Source organism: Stigmatopora nigra, chromosome 8, assembly GCF_051989575.1.
Source record: "Stigmatopora nigra isolate UIUO_SnigA chromosome 8, RoL_Snig_1.1, whole genome shotgun sequence".
Lineage (NCBI taxonomy): Eukaryota > Metazoa > Chordata > Actinopteri > Syngnathiformes > Syngnathidae > Stigmatopora > Stigmatopora nigra.
In genome coordinates, this window is record NC_135515.1 from 8240455 (window position 1) to 8257592 (window position 17138).

The 17138-nt window shown below is 37.9% G+C and overlaps 3 protein-coding genes across 8 annotated transcripts in view; 1 reads left to right on the top strand and 2 right to left on the bottom strand.

Annotated features, from left to right (window-relative positions):
- Positions 1-2803, bottom strand: part of phldb1b (pleckstrin homology-like domain, family B, member 1b) — a 44213-nt gene extending 41410 nt beyond the window's left edge. For 2 of the 5 annotated variants that reach the window (XM_077723238.1, XM_077723239.1), the window contains exon 1: positions 2638-2799. In XM_077723238.1, coding sequence (XP_077579364.1) covers positions 2638-2664 — 27 coding nt within the window. In that variant the 5' untranslated portion in view covers positions 2665-2799. Of the gene's footprint in view, positions 1-2637 lie in introns of all 5 variants that reach the window. The other 3 variants (XM_077723236.1, XM_077723231.1, XM_077723232.1) reach the window with 3 other exon arrangements.
- Positions 2804-4231: 1428 nt separating this feature from the next.
- arcn1b (archain 1b) lies at positions 4232-11012 on the bottom strand. The gene is made up of 10 exons (XM_077722733.1): positions 10794-11012; positions 9653-9916; positions 9238-9417; positions 8887-9092; positions 8626-8787; positions 8348-8513; positions 8044-8191; positions 7187-7295; positions 6715-6919; positions 4232-6121 (listed from the first exon to the last, which is right to left on the bottom strand). The coding sequence occupies exons 1-10, from the start codon at positions 10794-10796 to the stop codon at positions 6032-6034; spliced, it is 1533 nt and encodes a 510-aa protein (XP_077578859.1). The 5' UTR covers positions 10797-11012; the 3' UTR covers positions 4232-6031.
- Positions 11013-11276: 264 nt separating this feature from the next.
- On the top strand, positions 11277-16638 carry LOC144200392 (porphobilinogen deaminase-like). 2 transcript variants are annotated; one of them, XM_077722520.1, is made up of 15 exons: positions 11277-11391; positions 11577-11708; positions 12946-12999; positions 13242-13314; positions 13430-13479; positions 13741-13796; positions 13966-14043; positions 14149-14226; positions 14305-14380; positions 14547-14660; positions 14780-14818; positions 14900-15019; positions 15143-15196; positions 15471-15557; positions 15680-16638. In XM_077722520.1, the coding sequence occupies exons 2-15, from the start codon at positions 11685-11687 to the stop codon at positions 15851-15853; spliced, it is 1077 nt and encodes a 358-aa protein (XP_077578646.1). In that variant the 5' UTR covers positions 11277-11391; positions 11577-11684; the 3' UTR covers positions 15854-16638. The 2 variants fall into 2 exon arrangements, with proteins under 2 accessions (XP_077578646.1, XP_077578645.1); XM_077722519.1 differs by lacking the exons at positions 11277-11391; positions 11577-11708 and adding an exon at positions 12744-12860.
- Positions 16639-17138: the final 500 nt, after the last annotated feature.

Consider the following 17138-nt stretch of genomic DNA (forward strand, 5'->3'; position numbering starts at 1 on the left):
GTCGACTAAATTACAACTGCTACAATCCTGTCACTAAAATACACTTTTTGTTCAATGTCAACATTTTTATGTAATGTGAGCATCACATAATATAATGCACTATTATTTAAACAGTCTTTTGTTTGTCCATTCAACTTATACTGTTCTTTTCCTATTTCTGCATAGACTTTCACTTTATAATGATGCGTAAAGACAATCCTGTTTATAAACTCAATGTTGGTCCTCCAGATACACAAGGCAGTTGAGTTTAGAGAGGAAAACTTTCTTTATGTGAACACACATTTTGGACTTTGCATAAGCAGACACCTGAGACGGTAATCTTAAACATATTTGGCTGAGCTCCTTTTTATACCTCATCAATGGTGCCCACGCACCCAGTCAAATCCAACTGCCTCCATACAGACATGCAAAGAAGCATAACCTGAGGGCAGCACTGAGAGAAGCCCTCATTATGAGCATCAAAAGGCCCATATGTATATAGTGACTAGATGCTTTGCAATTAGGTTGAAGAATATCACTCAATGGATAAAATCAGGGGGAATTATTGATCGAATCAGACATGACAGGAAGGAGGAAATTGACAACTAGAGGGAAGTGGGTCATCCATCGTCTATATTAATTTATGTTAGACTGTTCTTTTGACTTGATGGGTGGTAGATCAGACTCCCACATGTTGGCCCCCCTCACCATCAGGCCCACAGGCCATTCAGCAGGAAGTGGCAGCTCTGTAATGGGCCTACTATGTGCCACCAGATAGATGTTTTATTCAACCCTATTGTTGAGTGGTGGCGTATAGTAACAATAGGTTCCGTGACAGCTTTTATGTCACGCTCTGTCATTCCATTCTGAAATGTGCCACCTATTATTCTTTTCTTTCTTTCTTTTCTTTTTTAATTTGGGGAGGGTAGTGATGTTGGTAACATGTTCAGATGTAGGTAGAGGAACACTGGCGCCACTTAGTGTCTAAAGCTAGAATGTCGTGCCCATTTCAGAATGGGAGGATATTTTCTGTCCTTGTGATAAACTGCAAAATAAAAGGACTTTTCAACAGCAACAACAACTACAAAAAAACAGTGTGATTTAATATAAGTGTGATGTTTCAAGATTATATTTAATGGTATCTTAATATAAGTGGGTTTGAAATAGTTTAAAATACTGGATATTTGTCTTGGCCTATTAAATTAAATTAATTAAAAGTAAGTTATAACAATATTCAAATACCTTACCTACATCCAACATATTCTTAAAATAGAAATTTCACAAAACTGCCCAAAATTTTCATTCAACTTGGTCGAATCAAGCCAAAATTGTTTTATACCTGTATATTCTTAGGGATTCTCTCATTCATTTTCCAATACAACAAAAACACAACTATCTTTCTTTTGAGTCTTTCTGGACTGCAAATGAGCAATTAACTTAAAATATGAGTAGTGTCTACCACTTTATCTACCTATTAGAACCAATAGTATAGGGAACTGAATATAATCAATAACATTTGCCAGTAGGGTCTAATCATCTTTATGATGGTACATTGGCCTTGTGATAAGAAGAATTTGCTTTATTGCAGTAACCTTCCCTCAACAACTGTCATGGCTAAGGATACACATATAGACTATTTTCCCAGTGGTTTAGTGACAATATGAATGCAATTGTTACCGAGACTGTCTTTACTAAATATTTCTCAGTGGTTTCTAAATGTATAGTTGTATAGATATGCTTTGAAAGAAGATTAAAAATGTATACAAGAGACATTGTATGACAAACTACAGCTGGATGTCGACAGACAAAATGTAGCAGGGCCGCGTGAGAAGAAAAAGATGCTGAATGGACCTCAACTTGTTGCTGTTTAAACGGCTACTGACAGAAAATTCCACACAAGCATAGAGAATTCCAGCTTTTGAGACATAATTTTCATTTTGCAAATGCTTTTGAGAAATGTTTGAAGATGCTTCTTTTTATTAGACAATTGTTAGGTTTTGACCTACTGAGTCAGTTGGCTAAAGTAGTTCCAAGTCAGAAGCTACATGAACTCTTGTTCCTGTTCCATTGTAATTAACACTCTAGTGTCACTGTCCCGACTGAGTAGTTTTTTACTTTGAACTGCACTGCCAATAGGAGCACTAATGAAGAGCCAACAAGAACCAAATAAGCTTTGCTCGGTTATATTCCGTTTGGTTTTCCCAAGATTCCCAGAACTTGTGACTTGCAAGAGGATTAAGATCTTTAACAAGAACGAAGATAGAGAGACAGCTTTACTTGATCTCAAGATCCATGTTTTTCAAGGGCAACGTTTTCCAACATTTATTGAGCCAAAACACAATTGACATCAATAAAGAAGGAATGTCATAGCACTAAGAAAACCAAACTTTCACAAAATGTGAGTAGGGCATCTGTCATCTTGCCTTCCCATTACTACACATCATTGACATAAATAGTTGAAGAAAAAATCATTTGCAGTAAATAAAGTCAATGAAATTGGAGAATTTCCCATGTCACACCTGATTATTTCTCCCACTATCCTTCAGGAAGTTGCCCTGATGGATATTGCTGTACCTGCCAATTTCTCTCCAATTTCATTCACTTCTTTCATACATAACATGTTTACCTTGATCAACCAAAAGATGAACATTTTCCTACCTTGAATCGCACCTTTTTCAGCATCATCCCTCAATCTAAGAGATTAGCAGCCAAAAAAGATTGAACGCTTCCCCAAATCTGACCCTACTCCCCAGATGGCCTTTGCCCCGGGTCCAAACAGTGTAGTAGTGGATTGTCTGGTTTGAATTGCAGTCAAAACATGCACTCTGACTCAGCGGCCCCTCCGAAAAGTGTGTTTCTCACAAGCCAAAGACAACAAGGCCCCGGCCTGGCTCACCCCTCTCCCTCTTCCTCCTGTGAGACCCTTTCAAAGCTTATCGTCCTGTTCATTCATTCGGAAAACAGACACACCCTCTTTTTATGAGGCGAGGGATGCTACGCCCCCTGCTTTTTAACAACACCCGCACTCCAAGTATGGGTGCTGGTAAACTCACTTGAACTCCTCCCCCTACCCAACACACACACACACACACACACACACACACACGTCAGCTCCCTGTATTTGCCCATCTGTTAGTCTGCAACGTCTCAACGGATGTTCCTCATCTTTTTGGCCGTTCGTTGTCTGCTTACAATCTCCCCTTGCTGACATATGCAGGAGTTGTAAAAGAAACAACAGGGGATTTTTATTGTGAACGAAGTGCTTGTTTGACCTATGACTAATGAGGCCGCAAACCAAAATGGCCAAGCCCTCCCTGTCTGCGGGTCGCTGGCAATAAAGCAGATTATGTTTAGTTGTATGCACAGTTGTTAGTCCTAATTAGATAATGGATGCTCGAAACATTACCTAAAGGTCTGTTGAATTTTCCATGCACATGAAGTTGACTGAAAATGTTGCCATCATGAAACCAAATGTACTACAGTACAGCAACAGTTTACTTTTTAATAGTAGTACAACACATTTTAATTGTACAGAAAAAAAATGTTGCAGGTTTTAATGGGCTCAACTTCAATGTAGCACAATCAAGGGTAGAAGTAAAATAGTACAATTTACTTTCAGTAGTGTTAGGAAGTAGTTTAAATTGTACTTTAAAAAAATCCTATTTAATCTGATGAAATCACAGCGATTGGGGGTAAAAATTCAAGTAAAAGTAGTTACCTTGATGAAATTTTACATGGGTAAAAAACTATTCATGTAAAAGGAAAGAGTCTTATTTAAAACATAAAGACTAATGATTACTTAGTTATCACCTTTTTTTTAATACTTACCGTACAGTATATGCTGAACAAAATTACCCCTCCCCATGAAATGTGTATTGGACCTACTTAAGTCTTATTAGCTTACACCATCCCATAGGCACCTCACATCAAAAGAGCCACATATGGCTCCCCAGCCATAGGTTACCTACCTCTGCCCTACTGTGTAGACATGAATCACATAAAGCACTTCAATTGGGTAGTTGTCCCAATCCAATACAATATTTTTTGAGTCGGATTTTGTCATGGGATTCAGTCTGAGCCATCAGTTATGAATTTTAAAAATCGAATTTTGCATCTGACCCCTCCAAAAGACCTGGCATATTTAGCAAGAAAAGTGCCTCACACATTTTTTTTCTTTGTAAACAAAAGCAGTCTCATGTAAACAGATAATCACTGCGCTATGCTCAGTAATGACATAATGACTACAAGCAGGAACTTTTCAAGAATACATTTTATTACATTAAAGATTCTGTTTTCCCCTAATTGTACAATGGAATGTTATGATTCCCCTTCAGAAATTTTAAAATGCTTGATTTAGTCATTTCCAACTCCAACAAATCCACACAACCCTTATTAACTTGAAATTTGGGAAGTTCAGGTGAAAAATAAACCACCCAAAAATCACACTTTAAATATTTAATCTGAGTTGTCAACATCAACAACAAGAACAAAAAGATAAAAGTGGAGTAACACGGGATTAGTTTGTATTACCTGTAGACCTCTGGTTATTTATTATTGCCGAGGATGTACCATGACTGAAAAGAAAATCCCATTAATTGGCAGTCTTTACAGTTTTCAGAATAAATTCTAATATAGTGCCAAATTGGACTATATATGGAAATTGATTGGTAAAATACTAGGTATCTGCATCCAATACCTGTTTTTGTTTTTACACTTTGACATACTTGCCAGTCGCTGGCATATTATAAAATGAGCAAAATAGCAGATATGATTTATTCAGCCCATTGACCATTTATGTATATACAAAAAAAAAAAAACAATCAGATTTGTCTTCATGCTTATTTGGGGGATGGAATCTAACATTGACCTTCCATTGCTGCCAATTACTGTAGAGCCTATAAAGTCACTACATGACTAACTTACATGCTTTGCTTTATCTTGTGTGAATGCACTGAAGTAACTAATTTGTAAACTACCAGAGTTCCACAAGTAATAGTAATCCCGTACCCTAACCCTATACTCAATTTCTGAATATTTTGTCCAAGAGGTCAAGAAAAAAAAAGTACTTTGATGAATGTGACTGTGAGCTGCTGGTTGTGGAGTGCCCCAAAACTAATCTCTGTGGGTTATTTGGATATTGTTTTTTCTTTTTGGCCCAGGTTAAAGTTACCTCACCCTATAATGAAATTGCCACTACTAAAACACAACAACATTTGTGTAAAGAAGGGCTACTAGGGTATTAGAAAAATATCTAAGCTGAAACACTCAAATATATTCATTGGATATGTCTGCTCTCCAATATCAAACTTCAATGTCATGTGGTGTAAAATGACCAATTGCACAGTAAAAAGGTAACAAAATTATGAATGTTAAAAAAAAAAGAGGGACTAATCAAAATGGGCACAGACAGATTATACGTTATATATTGAAAAACTGCTTTTGAGCCAAGGTCCAATCTGAAACCATTCCAGTAAAGTGTCTTTGCATGGAGAAAAAAAAATATTGGCGAGAGCAAAAATAGTTTGATTGCTTATTAATGAAAAACGAGATAACAGTTTAGGAAACAAAATCAGAAAAAAAGGAAAGCAAGACCCCCAATTAGCCTCATCAAACTATTGCAATGCAACACATAGCGAGGAAAGAATGACAGTTGAATGTATGATACCTATTTAGGCCAACTGGAGTAAAAGGCAGAAACCATTGCACCGTATTCTCAGGCGCCCCAAAAGATTGTCCCGAGCACGATGTGGCCTGCCCAAAATCATCCTTGGCCTCCATTCAGGTCGGTAATATAATCAATGCAGTTCTGAAATTTGACTTACGGTTTCACTGATCCTTCTTGCTCTTAGAAACATAAATAAACCGCTGCAGCTCTATTCCAGCACTTGGGAGCAGATTTGCAAAAAGGAAAGATGGAAGTCCTGTTGCCGGACACAGTCTGTGTAATAGTAGGTGGGGGTGGGCAAGCAAGGACTTGTCGTTCGTTCTCTGAAGAAGATTTGGACTATTTCTTTTGTGGGCCATTTATTTTCACACTTTTCGTCAAATATTCTTACAGGATTTCATATTTGTCAACAACGAAGGAGGTTTCCAAAGAGAATCTGGCGGGGCCATCTCCATCCACGTGGGTGACTTTGGCAACCTGGCGCAGAAGGATACAAATAAAAGACATTCATTGAGCATGTTGCAGATTGAGAGCAGACCATACAGTTTAATTCCATTAAAAAAACAAAGAGAGATAAAAATAAAACATCCAACAACAACAAAAAAACTCTGGCTCATTTTCCACATTAATCTGGCCCGCAGCGTTTATTTAAAAATAGCATTGGACCGGACCTGCAATCTTAGCTTTCCATGCTTCGATATACAAATATTACCATATGCAAAATGTGGGCATCAATTTTTGGCAAGAGTCTTTAAAAAAAGAGTGATTTAGAGTGACATTTTAATGCAAACGAGGAGTTTCAAACGTTTGCAACTTTCATAATCCTTGTTCTATATTGAAAAAGATTCCTAAACAAGAAAACATTTAAAAGTGGCGTCTGGATCATCTTAGTCATTTATAAAGAGCCCTCGGTGGCCTTTGCATCCTTAAATTTCATTGAAAGTTTTAGATACCCCTCATCTAAGGTAACAACAACACGAGAACTACGAGAGTGAATTGATCTTGTCAAGACCTTCCAAATACATCATGTATTATTTACACAAGTAATTCTCTAGCAATACAGTTCCTACCTGAATGTCGCAGTAGTTGCGTTTGGACACAAAGGACACATTGACAGGGAAGAAGTCATTGGGTTGCCCGCTAATGCTGAACTCCAGGCTGCCAGTCTTGTTGTTGGCATCGATAACAGGTAAGCACCACTCTAGCACGTTTCGCCTGCTGTCATGTTTGTATTCTCCATCCAGATCTCCAATTGCAGGAGCTCCTACACCAGACCTGCATGGGGAAAGATCCAGTAGGGTGTAAAACTAAGAGTGGTGGTGTCCAAAATGTTTTCCCAACTGATCTAGCACAGACAGTACAAGCAGCACCTCACTGCAATTAATTATACTTATAAAAGACACCAGATTGGTCAGAACCTGCTTGGACACCTTTCCTATAGGGGGATCTTTTTTTGTATTTTATTATTATTACTAAGACGATGACCAGATATTTTCAAGCTAATTACCTCAACCATCCAAAAAGATGATTTGATCTACTTACGGCACTGGTATGGTAATGACCACGTCGTTGAGTTCCAGACTTTCCTCCTGCAGCTCATACTCAATATTAACGTCACAGCCAGTGCCGCTTTCTGAAGGCCAACAGTTTACTGAAGAAGGAAGGAAACATGGTGACATTTAAGACATGTGAACGAAAATACTTTCAGGCACAGCATATGTAAACATATTTGAACATCATTTTGCATTTAAATCAATTTTATAATTGCTCTAACAATCAATGTATTACAACCCTGAAAGCTTCCCATTCTTTAGTTTGTTCATGATGCCTTAAAAAAATAAAGCAATAAGTCCTTACCACAGGCAAATCCTCCACTTCTGTATGTCTTGCCTATTTGAAACTACTCATGGTGAACCCAAATTGAAAATATAGATTTAACTGAACACGCACATAAGTATTAGTTATATCTGAACAAAAATACAACAAAAACTAAGGGATTGTTTAATAGCATATTGCTAATCTATAACTAATGGAAGGACAGGATTAGAAAGACTATTAACTTAATGACCTTACCTATGGGACACATAAAGCCTCTTCCAAAATGGTTACTTAATACTTTAGAGGCAGACATTGGAGGACGACGTAAGTGGTGTCTATGATACTGAAACAAGCCTTGCAAACACTGCACGTTGAATAAGACATTATTTAATGGCATAGGAACATATAAAGCATTTAATCAGAACAGTGGGAGATAAAAGCCTCTTTTTGGGTGACAAATTATGTTTGGTTACGACAACACACACACTAATTTTACGCTCGCTATTTCTGCACCACCTAACCCAGTCCAAAATGATACTGAAACACAGCAGCAACTTTAGAAATTGGAATGCCAGACTTACTAGTTAAAGGTATAAGTGACTCGTCTGTGGTCTGTAGTCTCCATTTCAGGACGCCAACGTCATTATTGAGAGGGAAGGATTTCTCAGGGTTCTTCAGGCCAATCACTGAATCAGCGGTGAATAACTTCTTGTCCACATTAGGATGTGTCTGAGGGGCAAAATTCATGTTGATGCCTTTGCAAATTGTCTTTGCAATGATGTTTGACACAAAATATCATCATGTTGATTGTGTTGTGCATTGTGATTGGATCAGTTAGTTGTGTGATCATGGAATGTGGATACATTTTAAAAAAATAGGACCTACTTGTAGCTGTACCCCTTTATTGTCATTATTTATAAGAACAAGGCGGATACGTCCATTCTTGTCATCTGTCACTCGGAGCGTCACCATGCCGAGAACCTCCATATTCTGCAGTCCACCGTCGCGGCCACAAGTGAGTGAGATCTTCTCCTCAACTCGGAGATGCACACTGTCCAGAAAAAAGATAAATATCGTGAGTGGGCGACCATCACATGTAGAAGGCAAATTCAAGTTTGTTTTTGGTTGAAAGGAAAAACTAGTCAGCAAATCCATGACCCTACCTCTCTACATTCACTGGCGCTGGTAGAGCTTTTGAAACATCGGAGCCTCTTTTCCCAGAGGATGGCATGATAGTTTCTCCTTCAGACTTTAATTTATCAACAAAGTTGTCGACCTCTTTCCCTTTAGCACCCAGCTTAAGAGCCTTGCTTGGTCCACTTGGTCTGGAAAGATGAAGGAAAACCATTTGTTAAACAGACACTAGTCGACCATTGAGAAGATCCATTTACAGAGCAAAGTTTGAGCTTCTTTATATTCAGTACCTGACTGGAGCAGGTGTTATCTTGGGCTTTTCTGGCTCTACGATAGTTTCCGTGATGATTGAGCCTGAGGACATGCTGCTCATGCCACCACTACCAAAGCCACCAAAAGCTGGTCCCTTTTTGCCAGAACGCTCAGCATCCCTTCTAGCCTGTTGCAACTCCTTGGCCTTTCTCCTCATTTCAGCCTTAGCTTCTCTTTCCTGGGTCTGTGGTTAAACAAAACCCCATTTTAAATATTGGGCAACATAATGGAAGTACTGTCATCCACCACCACGCAGCTACCATACATTTTTTTTTTAAAGTTCAATTCCCATAAATATGGTCAAATTGAAAACTTTGTGATGATCTCACCTCTCTGACAGCACGGAAAACCTTCTCCTCATGGGAGTCCATCTCTGTGAAGGTGCGGATTTGAGCCAGGTTGACATTCTCTCTGTAGCCTAGAGCCACAATCTCATCAAAGGCAAATATCAGGTCAAAACAGTGCTCCGATATTTCGCTCTCCTCCAGCACACGGCAGTATTCCGGGATCTGGATGGACAGAAACATACTTAATATTAGTGCTTTGTTATGAGGATAAGCAAAGTTACAGTACCTAAAATATTTATATTTTCAAATATTCATGATATAAAGCGTGGTCTGTGGCTACCGGAAAGAAAATTAATTGCTTCAAGTAATGAATGGGTGGACAGTAAACCCAAACACTTAAAATATATTGGGACACGACAGCACAGTGGAATAATCACGCTAAAAGTGGGAGGCTTACCACGCGAGAGAAAAGTCTGAGTGTTTCGAGGTCCTCAAGGATGTTGCTGTTCTTGGTGGTAATAAGAACCATATATAGCTTCTCCAGCGGCTGGTACACATAACGGACACTGTCCGTTTCCACAAAGGTATGCTGCTTCCCTGTGTTCATCAGCTTGGGGAATGCAGCGAGGAGACCTTCAATTCGTGTCCGTGTCATCTCCACAAATTGTCGGGAAACGATGGCTTTGCCAGCCTTGGTGCACACCGCCGCTGCCAACAGCACCTGAAAGATAACACGGTGTGAGACAAACTTGCTAGTATTTGTATTTTAAAATGAACAAACCACACAAGCACAATTAGGGGAAGTCAACATTTTGTACTTTTTCTTCAAATGATGAAACAAATTGGCTGAGAAACATGCATGCCTAATAAGAAAAGATAGGACTAAAAAACGATTTGGCAGGCACGAGAAAGACAAGTATGGCAATCAACAAAATCCTTGAATGTAGAGCGTCATTGATTGACAGGATGTCTACCAGCTAGGAAGCTGTCATCCGAGGAGGTTTTCTTTTTTTATAACAGCAGCATCACTAGCAGCATCATTATAATTGTGAAACAACTTCAAGATAAAAGCCAAGTCTAGATTTAGACGAGGCATGGCATATTTTTCAGGGATGTAATACAATGCTAAAGTACATTCAAGTACATTTTGTAGTTTTGCCTGATTCGCAGTTTTAATATGAGTTCCTTAATAAATCAAAGATCAATTAGGAAATTTTAATTAATAATTCACGTTTTCACCAGAAAGAAACTATATGATTTCCAATTTGTAAAATGTAAGTGACAGAACTTGTCATTTGGGTGCTATGCACAGTGACAGCAGTTAACGATGCTTTTGCTACAACAGGAACGAGCTAGTTCACGTCAGCACTGCCTGCACAAACCTACCACCTTTAACTTGTAATTTGGATGATCAACCAAATTCGCATCATCAAATACAGCTATACAAAAACACCCATAGTGTCTTTCATTAAGTTGATCGTCTATTTTCTTTTTAGATGACTTATCACCGTTAGATAGCTAGTATCTTAGCTTGTGTTTTGAAGCACTAGGCCCAACTAAACGTAGTTCACTTTCAGGATCTGACTTTTCCTACTCACCATTTTTGTTTTTCTCGCTATATGACGAAAACCTTCAGTTTCTTGTCTTTATTTCAATTGGGGTTAAATTAATTACTCCGAATAGGCGAGAGACGAGGCTCCTGCTCTCTTGATGATGTATTATAGTGAGTTAGCCAGTATAGCGTCAATATGGCAGCAGGACTGAGCCACGTCTCCAACGGAAGTGCAGCGCTGGACCAGCCCACACCTCGAACCTGTGACGTGTCCCCACGTGATTCTTCAGTCTCACTTTCACGCAATGCAATAAAATAATATTATTTAATTAACTAATAATAATAGGAACAATTGATAATGACGGTCAAGGGATTTCCTAACAGTCTCACTATATCAAACTGTATTAAATAGGGTATGATTCAGGTTGAATTTGAAAAATGCTTACAAGTATTAAGTACATAAACACTTCATTTAAATGAAATAAAACAAACCAAGCAGTCTAGAAATCGTTTGCAAATTAAGTAATACATAGCTTTCTCATGTTAATCGAATAGTTCTGACGCAAAATGGCCAATGAGTGCTTCTCCTTTTCGTTTTCCATGAGCCATCAGACATCTAGCCTTACTGATTTTTCTTGATCACGGTAAGTCTCCATCATCGTTATTGTGTACCCTTTCCATGCCAGTACTGTGCATAATGAATTGTTTCCTTTTCTGCATTAATCAACATATACAAATACAGCCTATATCTATCTATACACATACATCTAAAATAGGGAACAAGGAAATGACCTCGAGAAATTTTACTGACGTCACATCTTCTGCCAAGGAGATCTACTGAAAATGGAGAGCCGGATTTTCAAGGATTTCCCGTGATTTAGCTTGCGTTCAGCTAGACACGCTTGTGGAAGCAAGTAAAGTCAATTGGGCCGGCATCATGGCGGAGGAATCAAACTCTGCGGTAAGTTTAAAACGAATCAAGAGGTTTTTATGACGGCCACCACGTGTAAACATCTTTTTAAGTCGAGAAACGCAATCAAAACGCCAATTTAATTGTTAAGTTTGACTAGTTTATTTTTTAACCTTACACTTTACAAATACAAACCTTTAAAGTTATATATTAGAAATGATCTGTGAATAGCAGTCATTGAAGCATGGGGGCGTTTCAACACTATTTCCGCATACCAGTGATGGGCGGTGTCCCAATTGGCCAATGGGCACCTCCGTCTTTATTTAAAAGCTCAGGATTGGACCTTTAAAACGATAGACTCTGCGCGACAAATTTGACAGCCAATCATTTGCTTATGCGCGTTTTCTCTCCCTACTTAAAAATCCGAAGTGGGTTACAACTAAATGTGTTTGGCAGCCAACAATTTGAAAACAATATAGTAAATATGGATGTAACTACACGCACGACTCATATCCGACTTACTTTGGCCTATAATGGTAGCAGAGGTAGATACATCACAATAGTTTTTATTCTAGCAGGTTATTGATATATTCTTACCAAAAATCCATATATACATATACTCAAAAAGATGTAACTGTTGAATACAAGAACCAATAGGCTGCTCCTGAAAATCTATACTAGTAAAATGTATGTTACAAAACTGTTGTTTCTGTTTTATGGTTCCCCACATGTCTGAAATAAATTATGCATAACCATTAAAATAATTCCTACCTTTCGTATGCATATTTGGATTATTATGAAATTAAAAGATTGACAAGTAAGGATATGCTGTGTTTTAATTTATCATTGTCGACCAACTGGCTCATATATTCTCTGGTAGTGTGTGCGTAACCATACAACTTTGAGGGATATCAGTAATTAATGCTTAATTCATTGAAAGCTCTGGGCCACACCTTAGACCTAGCTGCCCCTCCCTGCTTCGTATAACGGACTCAATGGTCTGGTTCTTATCTTTTAGAAACAGGGATGAATTTGGGTGGAGGCTTTGAGAATGAAGGCTTGTCTCCTTAAAAAAAGACTACTGTTTAGTATCTTGAGGCTGGATGACTACTGCACAGTCCTTACCACATAACTACTGACTGACAATAGTTTCTACAATTTACAAGCCTACTGATGGAGGAACAAAAGTACAAGTATATCAGGGTGAAGTTAGATTATGGTTTACCGAGGAGGTGTATAGATATAACATCAGATGCGACTTCCTAAACTTCTTTTTTTATTGTTGTAGAAAGGGGATGGAACGGTCTGTCGTCTCATCCGAATTGGAACACGCAAGAGTGAGGTACAGTATGGGTTATATTAATATGTAATATTACTATTATTATAAGACCATGAAAAACAAGTTATTTGATTATTTTATTTAATATCCTTGATTTAAATCCAACTTTATCGCTATGTTTGACAGTAAAAAATGCCCGATCCATTTTATCTGCGAGGACTTGTAACTGTTAGACTGGGGATGATATAGCCTTTTGTTACAGTAGATTTAAACCAGGATAAAGCAATGTTGTGCTCTTCTTATAGTTGGCTCGTATTCAGACTAAAAGTGTTGCAGAAAAACTGAAAGAGCTCCATCCTGACATAAGTTTGGAAATAGGTAAGAATAATGGCTGGTGACATTGGTCAGATGATTAGATTATTCATTCTTAAATACTGGTGTGTTAATAACATTCACATCTTAGTTATTTAGTGACATGTCATCTTTTTTTTAGTGGCTATGTCAACAATCGGGGACAAAATTCTTGATACGGCTTTATCGAAGGTAAGGTTTCTGAACAGTGTTTACATTAAGAAGTCTAAGTTGTTGTCTGTTGACAAATTTGATTATTTGCGTTGAAAATCACAAGTCTTGGTTTTCAGTGCTGCCTCAAAGGCAATTCCCATGTAAACTATTAAAAGTGCAAAAGTGATTTACAGTTACAGTAAATTTACAAGAGTCAGTTTTAGCCATTTAATTTAACTTATCATGACATAACAGTGACTTGAAATCTCAATTAATCAGAAACATTTTTGTTTTTAACAGATTGGAGAGAAGAGTTTGTTCACCAAAGAGTTGGAGACCGCTTTGGAGAAAAATATGTGAGGCTTGGGGTTAGGTGCAGTTTAAAAAATAAAAAAAGCTGCACACTCTTTTATTTCACTTGCATGTTGAGATTTAATCTTCAAAGTAATTTTTCACCAATTCAATGATTGTATTATTCCAAGGAAATGAAGCACATCTTCATGAGTCTTTCTGTGTGTCCTACAGGGTGGATCTGGTAGTCCATTCACTGAAGGACCTTCCTACGACATTGCCACCCGGATTCACCATTGCAGCTGTGCTCAAGTTTGTTGCCTCCTTGTTTTAAGCAACTGCTAATTTCATTTTGAATGTGTTCAAATTTGGAGATTACACTGTATTCAATTGTTGTTGGCTTTTGATTGCTTTTAGGAGAGAGAACCCCCATGATGCTGTTGTACTACATCCCAAACATGTTGGCAAAACTTTGGACACCCTCCCTGAAAAAAGGTAACTCAACTAGCTGCGTAGTATACTCCCACGTGAAAAAACAACAATAACACAACTTCATGTTATTTTTTTTGGCAGTGTGATAGGCACTAGTTCACTGCGGCGTGCTGCTCAGTTGAAAAGAAGATTCCCCCATTTGGAGTTCAAAGATATTGTATCCTTCTTGATCAAACTAGAAGCGGATCAAATTTTCATATTCGTACTGAACTCACTCTGTTGATTTAATTGGAATATAAATGCATACCGTATACTTACTGTTGTTGCCAGGAAGCCATGAATATGTTGTTGTAGAGGGGATTTTCCTTAGTATGCCTTTCCAGCGTGGAAACTTGAACACAAGGTTGAAGAAACTGGATGAGAAGGAGGACTTTGCTGCTATCATCCTTGCTGCTGCCGGCCTCAAGAGAATGGGTTGGGAGAACAGAATCAGTCAGGTTCCTAATTATTTACTTTTTGTTTTTCAATTCATGAGATTTTCTTCGTAGAATTAATTTTTTGAAATAAAAATGCTTTGTAAGCCATCGATTTTAGCATGTTGTCTGTCTTATGCTAGATCCTCGAGCCTGGGGATTGCATGTATGCTGTTGGACAGGTAGGAACAATCATTTCTCCTTTTATTCATTTTGTGGAAAAACAATGTACACCCTTTAATCAAGTGTGTTTGTGGTGTCAGGGTGCTCTTGCCGTGGAGGTTCGAGCCAAAGATACAGACCTTCTGGAGATGTTGTCCGTGCTGAACGATACAGAAACAGTTCTGCGCTGCATCTCCGAAAGAGCGTTTCTCCGGCACCTGGTTCGTATGCACACAAGCCGATATTTGCTGGTCCCTGGGCATAGTTTGGACCTGGCCCATTAGGTTAATTGGAACTAATTTATGTTTCTATTCCTCTGAATGAATAACTCATGTCTTCTGTAGGAAGGAGGCTGCAGTGTTCCCGTGGCTGTGCATACGCTGGTGAAAGACTCCCAGGTATTTTATTTTCAAACCCACGAGTTGACTTGAATTACTAGTTAGTTGTCAAATTGGAGAAATGTAGTAGTATACCTCGGTGTATATACAATACTTAGAAGATTTCTTCAGTTTAGACATCCAATCCATTTGAACTTCTAGTTCAAAATGAGTCGCTGTCAATGGGATTCAAAGATTATAAATCATTTTCAGGTCCCCCAGTTCAGATGGATTGGACTTCTATCCCTTTCAACGGCAGCCTAGAAACTAATATTTTCAGTTCATGTGTCCACAGCTTTACTTGACGGGTGCCGTGTACAGCTTGGACGGTTCGGAATCTCTGAAGGACACCATGCAGACGAGCATCGCAGCGAGCGATAAGGTAACATTACTCACATTTTCCTCACTTTTGCGGTGTTCAAGTCAGTCAGTCAATTAATCTTTAGACTTGAGAAAAATAGCATTTAAAGAGTAGGATTTTGAACATGCCGTAACCTGTTGCAGTCCTCGGAGGAAGGAGACCAGCAAGAGGAGCACGTAGGAGTCACAGCCCTCAAGGTCTGCAGCGTCTCTCAGGCCAATGCTGAGCGTCTAGGGGTGGAGCTGGCCAGCTTGCTGCTCAGCAAAGGAGCCAAAGAGATCCTGACGGTGGCCAGACAGCTCAATGATGCTAGATAAAGGTTACTCGAGCTATGGGTTATCCAGAGTTGTAGTTTCACTGCATTGGAAAATATTTTTCCTTATCAGATGGTAGTGGAGAAAACTATAATCTAGTGGGGTGTAATTATACCTCATTATTACACTTTTAATGTTACTCACCTAAAATAAGGTGCACAATCTTTGTCCTAACACACTTAAATGTTTTTTTTAGTTGGTTTTCTTATTTTTTTTATTTGCTATTTAAATATTACGGTAAAAGAACATTTTGTTCCAATTTGAATCTCCTTTGAAAAGTCACGAGCTTGTGGAAAATAATGGATCACAACTAATTCTTGTTGGGTGGCAGTGTGAGAAGGTAAATGATTCTGACAATTGTCAAAGACTAGCCACCAAACACTAACATGCCAATAAAACTGGTTTCACTTATTTTTGATACGTCAAAAGTAAAGTTGCTGATCTAAACATCCAATGATGTATACATTAAAGTGGAAATTGAAAGGGGTGCCCAACTATTTTCATGCTGTTGCCTGCTGCCCCCATTACCCATTTACACAGCCTTTGTTTTGTTTTTGCCTCTTGAGTTCCAGGTTGTTTTCAGCTTTAGTGTCAAATTTTTATTTGTAAATACCACAGTACTTGCTAACTTTAATAAGTTACTAAACTGTTTTCAAATGGCCTTTTTTTTTGTTATGATGTATTTTAAACATTACATCTATTTAAGCAAATGTGAGCTTTTCTTGTGTAGGATTTACAAATATTCAGCAAACTGAGATGATGAAAATAAACTAACATGAAAAACCCCATGCTTAATGGCATTTTTATTCAACAAACTAAGATATATTAAAAAAATATTTTTACATGGACTCTTTTCCAGCATTTATAAGGACAACAAACTAATGTAATTCTAATTAATCCAAATAAAAATAACTCCATCGGATAATCAATGATATCTGATTCCAATCTCAATGAAAAATACATATATTTTAAAACATTTTTCAGTTAATGGAATAAATAAAAAGTCCATGGTATATTATTGACATCTAATTTTTTTGTGTCATTGCTCCTGTTGTTCTACAGCTAGAAATTGTATATGTATATGCAACCATTATTTTTTTCTCTTTTGGGTTAAAAAGTTTAAGAATAAATAAATGTAAAGTTTCTAAAATACATCGGAAATATAATGTGAGACGTATCATCTGAAGCAATAATTAAAGCAATGCTAGCTGTTTTTCAGGATAAGGATAGGAAATATATTAATTTACTCTACAAAGAATGTTTAACACATTGGCAGCATTGATAGAGA

Coding starts and splice junctions, on each gene's coding strand:
- LOC144200392 (XM_077722519.1), top strand. CDS start 12,831: ATGGAGGAACAAAAGTACAAGTATATCAGG. Junction 13,315..13,429: donor TGACATAAGTTTGGAAATAG/GTAAGAATAATG, acceptor TCTTTTTTTTAG/TGGCTATGTCAACAATCGGG. Junction 14,661..14,779: donor GGGAGAACAGAATCAGTCAG/GTTCCTAATTAT, acceptor GTCTTATGCTAG/ATCCTCGAGCCTGGGGATTG.
- arcn1b (XM_077722733.1), bottom strand. Junction 9,093..9,237: donor TTTTCCGTGCTGTCAGAGAG/GTGAGATCATCA, acceptor GTTTAACCACAG/ACCCAGGAAAGAGAAGCTAA. Junction 8,192..8,347: donor ATAAAGGGGTACAGCTACAA/GTAGGTCCTATT, acceptor TTTGCCCCTCAG/ACACATCCTAATGTGGACAA.